This window comes from Staurois parvus, unplaced genomic scaffold, assembly GCF_062004578.1.
Source record: "Staurois parvus isolate SC_StPar_1 unplaced genomic scaffold, SC_StPar_1.0 ptg000819l, whole genome shotgun sequence".
In the NCBI taxonomy this organism is placed as follows: Eukaryota; Metazoa; Chordata; class Amphibia; order Anura; family Ranidae; genus Staurois; species Staurois parvus.
In genome coordinates this window covers 650691-664782 of record NW_028318615.1, presented here as the reverse complement: position 1 = coordinate 664782, position 14092 = coordinate 650691, and the positions used below count along the sequence as shown (strand labels likewise).

Here is a 14092-nt window from a genome sequence, read left to right as displayed (position 1 = left end):
TAAGTGAAAAAGGCCCTGAAGATGACATTTTTTACTGCCCCTCATGGTGCTTTGAAGATCTGGGTCCTATTGGGCACACTGACTGCTCTTTTTCCTGCCAGTATGGATCCTAACTAACTGTATTTATCACCCTGAGGACTTGGGCCTAATAAAAGGTATCTGTGGTCAAGGACTAGATTTAAATGAGACCCAGATAACCAAAAGTGAAAGAAAGTCAAAAAGAAGTTTTGAAGAGAACAATCCTTTTTCAGGGAAATGTTGATGATGCAGTTTAAATCTGCTTATGCTCAAAAGTCAGGTTCTGATAAATGTTGGATATGTAGTAAGTTACATCCGAGCACATAGGAAATTCCTCTTCTGGCCGCTCCAGTCAAAATATTTTTGTTAATAACAGGGAATGTAAGTATTGGTTTGACCAATATTACTTCTAATGCCGCCATATCTTTTCCAACTCTGGGAGTCACTCAACTCCCCGATTGGTGTTTTAGACTGGGGAATACTTCCCACAAGGGAAAGGGAATGTGCTCTCAGTCCATATTAAATATATCTGATCCTGGAAGGAGGGATGGAACTTCTTCTGTGAAACTCTGGCAAGTAAATGGTAAAACCCTGAATGAAAGTTTAGAAGGGATACAAGATAATGTGGGGAAAACTATGTTTGGAAAACTTCTTTTTTATTTCACACTTGTTGTCACCCCTGAATTTCACTCTGCAATACAAAAATTGCCGATCTCCTTGGGAAACAATACCTATATCTGTTGTGGTAAGATCTGTTACCCTTGGATACCGAGTAATGTCCAGGGCTGGTGCTATGTAGCCCAATTAGTGCCAATCATGGCAGCTATAGACCAGAAGGAACACCAGGTAAAAGCCAGTACATACCCAAAACACCAACTAACTCTGAGACAGAGAAGGGAAACCAAACAAGAAAAGGTAGATCTATTCTCTACAGGGGATAAGGTGTGGTCATGGTTCCCTACCTACACGGGATGGGGAATAACACTCATGATAAATAATTACACAAACATTATTGATGATATACTGGAGAGGAACTCTAAGGACATGGGGTTGCTAAATACTGAGACCAGAGCTATTAGAGAACAGCTGGAGATGCAAGAATTAGCTATTGAAAGTATGAGTGCTGCTCTGACAGGTCTGTGTGAGATGACAGAGGATTCTGAATGTTGTACTTGGATATATAATACCACAATGACTGTTCCAGATTATTATGAAATAATAAAGCAACACAGGGAACAGGTAGATGGTTTGATGGAAGAAGCTAGAGCTATAGGAAAAGATGGATGGTCTCCTTTTGATTGGCTAGGATCAGGATTTGGTTCCGTCTTTTCATGGATGAAAGGTATCGCTGTAAGAATAGTCATGATATTGCTTTTTGTTTTATTTTTATATCTATGTTTTAAATGCTTATTATATTGCATTGCTAGAGCTACCAAGCCACAAAATACAAATGAAGGGTATCTGGCTATGTACAAAAAGATGAATGAGGTAAAGAATGGAGATCATGTTCATGATCTAAGAGGGGATTGAAAGGATCTAGAGAACCTCCATTGTGTTGATGTACGCCATTTTAAGTATTAAGTTAGGTTTTTGCAGACATATTAGAAGTTTAATGGAACTGTTTTAGTTTGCTGAAGGATGTATCAACAAAAGATAAAATGACCCCGACAATGTCTTTGCCCGGCTATTTCTCAGAAAGCTAGCAAAAACAGTTTATACCAAGAAATGTATATGTCATGTTTCATGTAGTCAGCTCATGATGGAAACTTACAAGTTACAGTTTTAGAACTCGCTCCCCCCCTTATTATTTCTGTATCCTATATAATCTTAGTAATGTCTAATAAACTTTCAACATCTCTGAACATAAGCTGCCGTTATTTCCGTGTTCAAGGGGTGTTCCCAGAATTCTGCTGATAAACCAGGAATCTCTCCACAGACTGGGGGTCTCTGAGGGGATAAGAAATCCTTTCACTTACCTGACCTAAATCCAACAGAACACCTCTAGGATATCATGTTTTGGTCCATCCGACGCCACCAGGTTGCAACCAAACCGGATATCGTATGTACTCTCCAGCGCCTCAGGATATGCACAGCCAAAAGGGAAGCCAAGGGAACCAGGACAGCGACAACCAAAGGAAATGCTTCAGGGGTGCAGCCCTCCTCAGACGGGGAGATCAGCCACTAGATAGAGAATAAACAGGTGCGCACACACCTTCTGCATTATCCAAGGTTTATTGAAAGGAGTGAAAAATAAAACCATACTCACAGGTGAAGCATGTATCTAAAATCATTTGCATAATGACGATGGCCACAACGGCAAGCAAGGTGTTCCAAGTGTCAGTGCGGTCAAATGGCTGACGCGTTTCGGGGATGAATCCCTTTCCTCAGAGCTCCTGACCAGCCTCTGATGCAGATGTGTAATGGATGGATGATGGGAGTCTTGCTGGTGATCTCTTATTAGGAGCCTCCCCCAATGTTGTCAGGCATGCATACAAGCACATGGGGGCCATACAGACTACTGAGGACCATTCTGAGTTGCTGCAATGACATTTCAGCACAATGGATGACAGGTGGTGCCACCTGTGAGACTCGGCATGTGAAGCTAAAATTGCCGAACTGTGAAGCTAAGCATGGAGGTCACAGCAATGTGTACTCGCCCAATCAGCTGATTTCTTCATTTAGAGGTAGGTGATCAGGGGGCGAGTCTGTGACATCATCCTCTTCTAAGCCCCTCCCATCTGACCGGGCCCATTACTCTCCATGGCATGCCGAGCAGAACTTGGTTTTCATGTGTCTGCGTTGGGCTGATTTGTGGTCACCATGGATTGAATTATTAGATGTAAACCAGGCAGATGGCTTGTTCTGGGGATTGTCAGTGATCACATGTCCTGTTTATATGGATTCAATATCCATCGTCTGACATCCTAACAGGAGGTCTGTCATTTTTCAGGATGTCAGGAAAAACATGTCCTCCGTCAGTAAATGTTCATGTTGTGTCAGTAATAAAAGTCCCGGAGGGTTGGGAACCCTGCAAAGGGGGCAGAGATATGTGACTGCCTAGTCCAGCCTTTCTCAGCCAGGGTTCCTCCAAAGGGTTCTAGGGCTTCCTTGTCACTTCATTGGGCTGTATATGGAAGTGTCACCGACCAGCCGTTTCTGGATACAAAGCTTTGTCATCATTGCACACACACACCATTTTGGTTTTCATTCAATACATTTTTTATTATAATTTCACTTTTAACAAGATTGCAGAAAAAATTCAGGAAACAGTAAAACAAGGAATCCGATTGGTCAGAAAGATCCCTTGTCTAGAATGTGGGGGCGGAGTCATTATTATTAGTGTACAATACAATACACAACGTGTTCCATTATTATAACAAAGTATTGTAGAAAAGATCCCAACATGTGACATGGCTGAATGAATGCTGGTCATATTAGTCCATCTATTCTCTAAGTGGGGTGGTATCTATTGGGCCAATCCCTTTTACAAACCACACATAATATCGCCCTTCAAAGTGAAAACAGAAACGATTTGCACAAAATCAAAGAGTAGAAATATTTTCCGGTGGATCCCCTCTACCCAGACCCCATATGTAGACATAGAACAACAAGCTGTGTTCCCTCTCGTGCCGCACTCCTCCAACCACCCAAACCCACACAGAAGCCAAGGGAAATAATGAGAGGAAAGTTCCCCCCTAGTTTGGGGCGGAGTTCTCCTTCCCTCCTGTTGGGGGATGGGAGAAGGATGGACTGAAGACAGAGAGACGCTTCGGGGTCACCACTGTTCTGTAGAGCCTTGAAATGAAGGACATCAACTTCAGAAGTTCTTGTTGTCTGTGTAAAGTTCCCCGATAACGAGATCTGGGCTCTCCCGGCTTCTAGCTCTGTAACCCGCTATATCATTATCAGGAAACGCAACTCCGACACCCAAGAAGGGCTGAAGTTGTGTCCTTCATTTCCAGGATCTACTGACCACTCTGCACCCCGACATTTACTGCACTTCATCCATGTCTTTGGGGGCCTCTCATCTCCTTATCAACTGTTTCTTCCATGATCAGCCATGGAGTATATCTGAGGTGTATATCAGGGTGTGCTTCTTCCCCACATGAGAGCTGGGATGTCCAGCAACATTCATCTAGAAGACATTTCCCGCACTCAAGGCCCTAATACACCTCCAGGGTTGTGTGGGACCCCTGATGTACAGGAAGACCGGACTTCAGTGAGGAACATTTCCCTCACTCAGGACAGGAAAGTGGCTTCTTCTCCATGTGAGATCTCTGATGTGTGTAAAAACTGGACTTCCATGAAAAACATTTCCCGCACTCAGGACAGGAATACGGCTTCTCTCCTGTGTGAGATCTCTGATGTCTGGAAAGATTGGACTTGTCTGAAAAACATTTCCCGCACTCAGGACAGGAATACGGCTTCTCCCCCGTGTGAGATCTCTGATGTTGATGAAGACTGAACTTCTGTGAAAAACATTTTCCGCAATCAGGACATGAATACGGCTTCTCCCCAGTGTGAGATCTCTGATGTTTATGAAGACCGGACATCTCTGAAAAACTTTTTCCACACTCAGAACAGGAAACTGGCTTCTCCCCCGTGTGAGATCTCTGATGTATGTAAAGATTGGACTTCCTTGTAAAACATTTCCCACACTCAGAACAGGAATATGCATTCTCCCCTGTGTGAGATCTCTGATGTGTGTAAAGATGAGACTTCTGTGAAAAAAATTTCCCGCACTCAGGACAGAAATATGGCTTCTCCCCCGTGTGAGATCTCTGGTGTGTGTAAAGTTGGGACTTCAGTGAAAAACATTTCCCACACTCAGAACAGGAATATGGCTTCTCCCCTGTGTGAGATCTCTGATGTCTGTAAAGACTGGACTTCACTGAAAAACATTTCCCACACTCAGGACAAGAATATGGCTTCTCCCCCCTGTGTGATCTTTTATGCACATTAAGATGGGATTTATAACTGAAACATTTCCCGCACTCAGTACAGGAGAAGCTCTTCCCTGTTGGAAGGTCGGCCCGGTCCCGCACAGTCTGAGGTTCCTCAGGATACGAGGAATCCGATGGTCCATCTACACTGGGTGGTGCCGGATGGACATTGGAGGGAGCCGGGTTTTCTCCTGGACTATACTGTGTGGTGTCCTCATCTTCTACTTTCCAGTCTGGAGACAAAGTGAGACAATCCTCGGAGGTTTTCCTCATCTCCCGGCCATGGACTAAAATACAAAGACAAAGAGGATTACTAGACAGGAGCTGATTGGTTCCCCCAAACCAGGACTCCGCCCACATCAGGCAACTTGGTGTCTGAGGAGCTTACAATTCCACCCTCAAGGGAACTAGGAAATGGCTCCTCTGATCTCCTACCAGGTCATTTCTTTATTCATGGACCTTAGTCAGAGAGTGAGGAAACAACCAGAACTGTTTTTTTTTTTTAGGAGGGACAGTGATGAGGGGATTATAGGACGAGGGTCCCCACCCCCTCTATCACTCATCACCATCTTCCCAACACAAGAAGTACTGCACTTCCTTATTTACTCCATGATTTAGTCATGAAGAACAGCGGGGCTGAGCCCCACCAGAGGTCAGAGAGTGAGGATGGGGGGAGAACAACCAAGATGAAGACTGGACTGATCCTGAAGACCACCATCATTGGGGCATTGACTCCTCCCTCATTATCACTTTCTGTTTAAGGGTCCAAAGTTGGAAAATGTCCAGCTGGTAGGAAATGGGTGTAACAAAGAGAATCCATATTATGTGTATATATAGCAATGGGGGGGGGGAGAGGGGGGAGAGCAGAAGTCAGGACTATGGAATGTACAACATAGAGTATATAGTGCAGGGGTCAGGAGTATTTAATGTACAATATAAGTTATATAGTGTAATGGTCAGGACTGATAATATTGGTATTCAGTAATTAAAGGTCCTTAAAGGGTTGCTTGCCTCCCATCTCCTGAGACTGCACTCAGTGACTTGGGTCTGAGACACTACAGACATATCCCTCCACCCGGCACAGCCAGCAGATAACAGAGAAGGTCCCCTGGAAGAGTCAGGCACAAGGCAGGAGACCCCAATGCTTAGAGTAAAAATCCACATTTTGCTGCCAGCTGAACCCCAGAACCTCCATAAATCCAGTCTAGAGACATAAATTGTGTCTGCAGCACAGAGAAGGAAGATTATCCGAGAGAAATCCAGGAATACAGGACGGGGAACACAGCTCAGGAAAGTGACCAGGGAATTACAGGCTGATATCACCCAGTCCCCGCCCTACTCTGGACCAATCAGTGAGCAGTATGGGTGGAGGAATGGATTTAGTGTTCATGACCCACCTGTGCTGATCTCTGTAGGAGTGTCCTCCTCTATAAATGTCCCCGTTATTCCATCCTCCTCCATAGACTGCTGATCATCCCTCACATACGCCTCTTCTTCTTCTGCTTTCACCTCAAATTCTATATCAATTGGATCTCCACTCTAAATCAAGAAAATGAGAGAGAATATCATCTGTAAAATGTAAGGTCACATAAAAAAACTCCACACATTGTCTCTATGAGTCCATGTTCTAGATTCTCCATCCCACCAACCTTGTAACAGTGAGGGATGGTGTGACCTTCCTGTGTGGAATCCCGGGAATACAGAGGACGGGGACATCTCTCTGGTGGGTTCTCATGACTGGATCCATCTGTAGGAAACACACACACTGACTGAATCCATTGTTTCTATGTGTTTATCAGATGATGGGGGATCTAGGTGGATCCTCCGTACTGCTCTCTCCTTTACAATAAAGTCTCCTCTTACCCGGTGATGTGAGGGGCGGCTGATTGTCCATCATGACGTCCTTGTAGAGATCCTTGTGTCCTTCTAAATACTCCCACTCCTCCATGGAGAAATAGACAGTGACACCCTGACACCTTATAGGAACCTGACACACACAATGATACAGTCACCATCCAGACACATCCCTTGTCTGTTACTGGAGAATGTCCCAGAATTCCCTCTGACACCAATGATGGAACATATTCTTCATGGCCGGCTGGGGAATGTTTTCTTCCTCCTGAGCAGCAATGTAAGGGGCTCTATGCTCCATACTCCTGACCCCGGCACTCCATCATTGTGTTGGCTGCATAGTGTAATGATTGCCCATTGGCTGCCTGTGTAGTGTCATCATTGCCCTTTGTAGGCCATGTATGGTCAGGATGGTCCTTGTCTTGTCTATTTATTGTCAGTGCTGTTTGTTTAGAGGACCATATTACTAGAATTTATCTCCACAATGAGGAGAATGTTCCGGCCCCGGAAGTGGGGGAATGTTCTGCCCCTGAAGGGGTTCATCTGGGTTCCCACACTATATATGTGTGTATCATCATCTGCTGGAGATAAAAGACGTCACAGTGACTATGGAGGAAGAGGATGGACATGACTATGGAGGAAGAGGACGGACGTGACTATGGAGGAAGAGGACGGACGTGACTATGGAGGAAGAGGACGGACGTGACTATGGAGGAAAAGGACGGACGTGACTATGGAGGAAAAGGACGGACGTGACTATGCAGGAAAAGGACGGACGTGACTATGGAGGAAGAGGACGGACGTGACTATGGAGGAAGAGGTCGGACGTGACTATGGAGGAAGAGGACGGACGTGACTATGGAGGGAGAGGACGGACAGGACTATGGAGGAAGAGGACGGACGTGACTATGGAGGAAGAGGACGGACGTGACTATGGAGGAAGAGGACGGACGTGACTATGGAGGAAGAGGACGGACGTGACTATGGAGGAAGAGGACGGACGTGACTATGGAGGAAGAGGACGGACGTGACTATGGAGGAAGAGGACGGACGTGACTATGGAGGAAGAGGATGGACAGGACTATGGAGGAAGAGGATGGACGTGACTATGGAGGAAGAGGACGACATGACGGGGAGGTTATTGGGTGTAAATAGGAAATAACATCTTATTACCTCCTCTGCTGCCACGTTCACCAATGTCACTGATCTGCTTCCTTCCCACTCACCTCTCCGAATGTCCTGTCTGGGGAGAAATGAGATCACCATCTTGTGGAGTTCAGAGGAACTGCAGCCCCGAGAAACGTCCCCTAATAACCATTCCTGCATTGTATCTACCTTACAGGGATACCAGGGAAGATCAAAAATAACTAAAAAACGTAAGAAACAATAAACCTAACTCTTATGCAACCAACTGTTTATATAATATATTTTACTACAGATAGAAAAGTCTTAAAGACACAGAACACAAGATAAAAACAAAATACATAATAAAACAGAGACCTCCAAAACAGATCTTTTTGGTTAAAAAAAAAGGTGTGGAGAAAGTCTCCAGGTGGGTTTAGCCTGTCATTTATCATAGGTAGAAATGTCCACACATGGACTTCCACAGGGACCCCCGAGACTACATATAGAACCTGTACAGTGTCCCCTGTAATGAATTGCTTCCCACCAGGCCTATAGCAGAATGACAGCTGAGCGGGATCTCTCCCATCCTGGGTGGACATCATATGAAGTCCTCCAAGTCTAGTGGCTCTGCTGTATCTTGATATGTCACCTGCTGTGTCCACCAGATGACAGATCATTGTACCAGGCCAGCCCAGTACCATGTGATTGCTATGACCAATCACAGTGATCACATGACAGTTGTATACAATGAATGGCTTTCATTCATAGCCATTCATTGTGTACTATTGTGATGATCTCTGTGATTTGTCACTGGCTCACTACCTCTACTGGAAATTTATTCCAAGCATCAACTACTCTTTCAGTAAAATAATACTTTCTGAGATTAGTTGTGAACTCCAGTTGGTTGGAGGTCATGTCCTCGTGTTCTTCATTTTGGTTTCATATTGAAAATCCTGCCCTCCTGAACCCTATTCACTCCCTTGTTGTATTTAACAGTTTCAGTCATGTCTCCCCTTTCCCTTCTCTCCTCCAGACTGGACATGTTACGTTCCTGAAGTCTCTCCTGATATCACTATTTGTATTCCCCATCTCTGGACTCGTTCTATCTTATCAATACCTTTATGTAAGTGAGGTCTCCAGAACTGGACACAGTATTCTACATGAGGTTGCTGGTGACCCCTCTAGTGATAGAAAGATCTATATAGAGGAATCGGGACCTCCTTCCTCCTGCCGGTGACCCCTCTAGTGATATAAAGGTCTATATAGAGGAATCGGGACCTCCTTCCTCCTGCCGGTGACCCCTCTAGTGATAGAAAGATCTATATAGAGGAATCGGGACCTCCTTCCTCCTGCCGGTGACCCCTCTAGTGATATAAAGATCTATATAGAGGAATCGGGACCTCCTTCCTCCTGCCGGTGACCCCTCTAGTGATATAAAGATCTATATAGAGGAATCGGGACCTCCTTCCTCCTGCCGGTGACCCCTCTAGTGAAATAAAGATCTATATAGAGGAATCGGGACCTCCTTCCTCCTGCCGGAGATCCCTCTAGTGATATAAAGATCTATATAGAGGAATGGGGACCTCCTTCCTCCTGCCGGTGACCCCTCTAGTGATATAAAGATCTATATAAAGGAATCGGGACCTCCTTCCTCCTGCCGGTGACCCCTCTAGTGATATAAAGATCTATATATAGGAATCGGGACCTCCTTCCTCCTGCCGGTGACCCCTCTAGTGATATAAAGATCTATATAGAGGAATTATGATCTCCTTCCTCCCGCCGGTGACCCCTCTAGTGATATTAAGATCTACAGTTGCAAGAAAAAGTATGTGAACCCCTTGGGATTACGTGGAGTTTTGCATGAATTGGGCATAAAATGTGCTCTGAATGTCATCTAAGTCACAACAATAGAAGAATACAGTCTGCTGAACATAATATTACACAAACATTAGATGTTGCCATGGTTTAATTGCACATAACATGTAAACATTCACAGTGCAGGGAGGAAAAAGTATGTGAACCTTTGGACTTAATAACTGGTTGACCCTCCTTTGGCAGCAATAACCTCAACCAAACGTTTCCTGTAGTTGCAGATCAGACCTGCAGAACGATCTGGAGTAATTTTGGACCACTCCTCTTCACAAGACTGTTTCAGTGTAGCAATATTCTTGGGATGTCTGGTGTGAATCGCTCTCTTAAGGTTATGCCACAGCATTTCAATCGGGTTGAGGTCAGGACTCTGACTGGGCCACTCCAGAAGGTGTATTCTGTGATGTTGCAGCCATTGTTTTGTTGAATTACTTGTATGCTTTGGGTCATTGTCCTGTTGCATCACCCATCCTCTGCGGAGCTTCAGTTGGCGGACAGATTTTCTTACGTTTTCCTGAAAAATGTCTTGATAAACTGTGGAATTCATTTTCATATCAATGACAACAATTCATCCAGGCCCTGAGGCAGCAAAGCAGCCCCAAACCATGATGCTCCCTCCGCCATGTTTTACAGTGGGGATGAGGTTTTGATGTTGGTGTGCTGTGCCTTTTTTTCTCCACACATAGTGTTGTGTGTTCTTCCCAAACAACTCAATCTTGGTTTCATCTGTCCACAGTATATTTTGCCAGTAGTGCTGTGGAACATCCAGGTGCTCTTTTGCAAACTTCAAACGTGCTGCAATATTCTTTTTGGACAGCATTGGCTTCCTCCGTGGTGTCCTCCCATGTACTCCATTCTTGTTTAATGTTTTCCTTATTGTAGATGTGTCAACAAAAATGTTAGCATGTGCCAGAGATTTCTGTAGGTCTTTAGCTGACACTCTGGGATTCTTCTTTACCTCATGCAGCATTCTGTGCTGTGCTCTTGCAGTCATTTTTATAGGACAACCACGCCTAGGGAGAGTAGCAACAGTGCTAAACTTTCTCCATTTGTAGACAGTCTGTCTTACCGTGGACACATGAACATCAAGGCTTTTGGAGATACTTTTGTAACCCTTTCCAGCTTCATGCAAGTCAACAATTCTTGATCGTAGGTCTTCTGAGAGCTTTTTTCTGCGAGGCATGGTTCACATCAGACAGTGCTTCTTGAAACCAGTAAACCCAAAACAGGTGTGTGTTTTTTAAGGGCAGGACAGCTGTCAGCAACACATCCAATATCATCACACTGATTGGAGTCAAGGTTGGCTCACTCCTGGCTCCAATTAGCTCTGGGAGAAGTCATTAAGCTAGGGCTTCACATACTTTTTCCTCCCTGCAGTGTGAATGTTTACATGTTATGTGCAATTAAACCATGGCAACATCTAATGTTTGTATAGTATTATGTTCAGCAGACTGTGTTCTTCTATTGTTGTGACTTAGATGACGTTCAGAGCACATTTTATGCCCAATTCATGCAAAACTCCACATAATCCTAAGGGGTTCACATACTTTTTCTTGCAACTGTATATAGAGGAATCAGGACCTCCTTCCTCCTGCCGGTGACCCCTCTAGTGATATAAAGATCTATATAGAATAATGAGGACCTCCTTCCTCCTCCCGGTGACCCCTTTAGTGATATAAAGATCTATATAGAGGAATCAGGACCTCCTTCCTCCTGCCGGTGACCCCTCTAGTGATAGATCTATATAGAGGAATCGGGACCTCCTTCCTCCTGCCGGTGACCCCTCTAGTGATATAAAGATCTATATAGAGGGATCGGGACCTCCTTCCTCCTGCCGGTGACCCCTCTTGTGAAATAAAGATTTATAGAGAGGAATCTGGACCCCTTCCTCCTGCCGGTGACCCCTCTAGCAATATAAAGATCTATATAGAGGAATCAGGACCTCCTTCTGTGATGTTTGTGTGCAATAGAGGCACGGACGTTGTACATGACAGCCATCTTGTTAGGTCTCAGCCATGTTCTCTCCTGTCCTCCCCCCTCCTTTGTACATGGAATGCATAGATACAAGTTGAACGGAGGTCAACAGGATCTCTTATCCTAAATAAAACACAGATAGATCAGCTCCAGGGCTGTAAACCACTAATTAGTCTGGTTCCAGGGGGTCTGTTGGAAAACCACTTCCCTCTGCCTGATCACAAAACAATAACTCAGTCAGTCATGACCTGTTAGGCCATTAGAGCAGAGCGTGGCATAAAACGTACATTCCACAAGAGACATTTTCATACAATTCATACACTTCAGCAGGAACTGGGCACATTAATATGAAGTATATATTCAGATAGATCAGAACACAAGACCTTACATCACTATGTTAAAGCCTACAAGAGAGAAGAAGCAGTCTCTTTGCTCCTGGGTGACAAGGGTACGCTATGTTTGGTATCTTTGTGTTCCGAACAGGGGTGGACTGACAACTCATGGGGCCCCTGGGCAATAGGGGATCATGGGGCCCCCGTGTCCTTGCCCAAACTCAAAAAAGCCTATGAAAAAGGTACCAGGGGCATCTCATGGGGCCCCCTACTGACCCCAAGCCCTCGGGCACTGCCTGAGTTTCCAAATGGTCAGTCCGCCCCTGGTATAGAATATAATTCTAAATATTAATCTGCCAGTTGCAAGGATGCTACCTGTACCTATTGAAGGTTATTGACCTTAGTATGAAATTGTAAGGGATTTGGTCATAACCTTGGTTACCGCCTAACACCCCTCCCCAAACTGTATACTAATATCATAGTGTTACTGCTAAGATTTGTGAGTTTCCTCCTTCTCTGTAAAAAGGTGGTGGTGGCAGTGTGAAGGGTTAATTGCGTAATTAACCAGTAACAATCACTCTCAGGCTGCTGGCACATAGATTGTAGTCCCACAAGCTGGAAAATCTTTGTGCAGGGTGCAGCTGAGAGTGGCATTGTTACACAAGTGGCAGATCGGCTGGTCCTTTGGTCACGAGTTGGTGAGAAGGGCTGAGGTCGGATGCCGAGTTCTGTCACACCTTCCTCCCACTGGTGACCCCTCTAGTGATGCATCCTAGAATTCTATTCGCTTTCCCCACTGCCTGGCCATGCTGTTTGTTCATTTTGCAATCATCTGAAATAAGTACCCAAAATCCTTTTCTTCTGAAGTGCTGGCCAACACTGTACCTCCAATGTTGTACTTTCTCAAGGGATTCTTTTTTCCTGGGTGCATTATTTTACATTTGAAATATTGAACTGCAATTTCCACTTTTTTACCAATCTTCCTGCAATGCCAAATCCTGTTCCATGTTACAGACACCTCCAGGGATATCCTCCCTATTACACACCTTTGTATCATCGGCAAGAGACATCCCCTTACCCAACAACCCTTTAGTTCTATCCCTTACATATAGATTACATAGAAAAGGTCCCAGTACAGAACCTTGGGGGACACCACTAGTGACTGCTCTCTGTTCTGAGTGATCCCCATTTACAACCACACTCTGGTATCTATCATTTAGCCAACTGCACATCCACTGAACCCCCCAAGGGCTAAGTCCTAGCTTGTCCAACTTCTGTATTAGATCATTATGTGGAACTGTATCACATGCCTTGCTGGAATCAAGATATTCTATGTCCACAGCACCACCCTGGTCCAAATCATTGGTGATATAGTCAAAAAGTCCAATCAGATGAGTCTGCCATGGTCTGCCCTCAGTAAAGCCATGCTGCTTTGGATCCAGCAAGTTGTGTGTTTCTAGATGATCAATGATCCTTCCTTTCAGGAGTGATTCCATTAACATGACTACCACCGATGTTAGACTCAGTGGCCTGTAATTGCCGGCTTCTACCTTGCTGCCCTTCTTGGATGGAACACACCGTGCACTCCATTACATGAACAACATTGGGAGTGCTACAATCATCATCTGATCAGGATACAAAGGGGTATGAGCCAATCATAGATCAGCAGGTGCCTACAGGTTACCACCCCACAGGGTTATGAGCCAATCATAGATCAGCAGGTGCCTACAGGTTACCACCCCACAGGGTTATGAGCCAATCATAGATCAGCAGGTGCCTACAGGTTACCACCCTATAGGGTTATGAGCCAATCGTAGATCAGCAGGTGCCTACAGGTTATCACCCCACAGGGATATGAGCCAATCGTAGATCAGCAGGTGCCTACAGGTTACCGCCCCACAGGGATATGAGCCAATCGTAGATCAGCAGGTGCCTACAGGTTATCGCCCCACAGGGATATGAGCCAATCGTAGATCAGCA

General features: G+C 45.0%; 1 protein-coding gene across 1 annotated transcript in view; it reads right to left on the bottom strand.

Annotated features, from left to right (window-relative positions):
- LOC149443977 (uncharacterized) overlaps nucleotides 1-14092 on the bottom strand; it is an 85146-nt gene that overhangs the window by 31505 nt on the left and 39549 nt on the right. Inside the window, exons 3-4 of the mRNA XM_089655110.1 lie at nucleotides 4415-5028; nucleotides 2149-2159 (exon numbers count right to left, since the gene is read on the bottom strand). Coding sequence (XP_089511236.1) covers nucleotides 2149-2159; nucleotides 4415-5028 — 625 coding nt within the window. The remainder of the gene's footprint in view (nucleotides 1-2148; nucleotides 2160-4414; nucleotides 5029-14092) is intronic.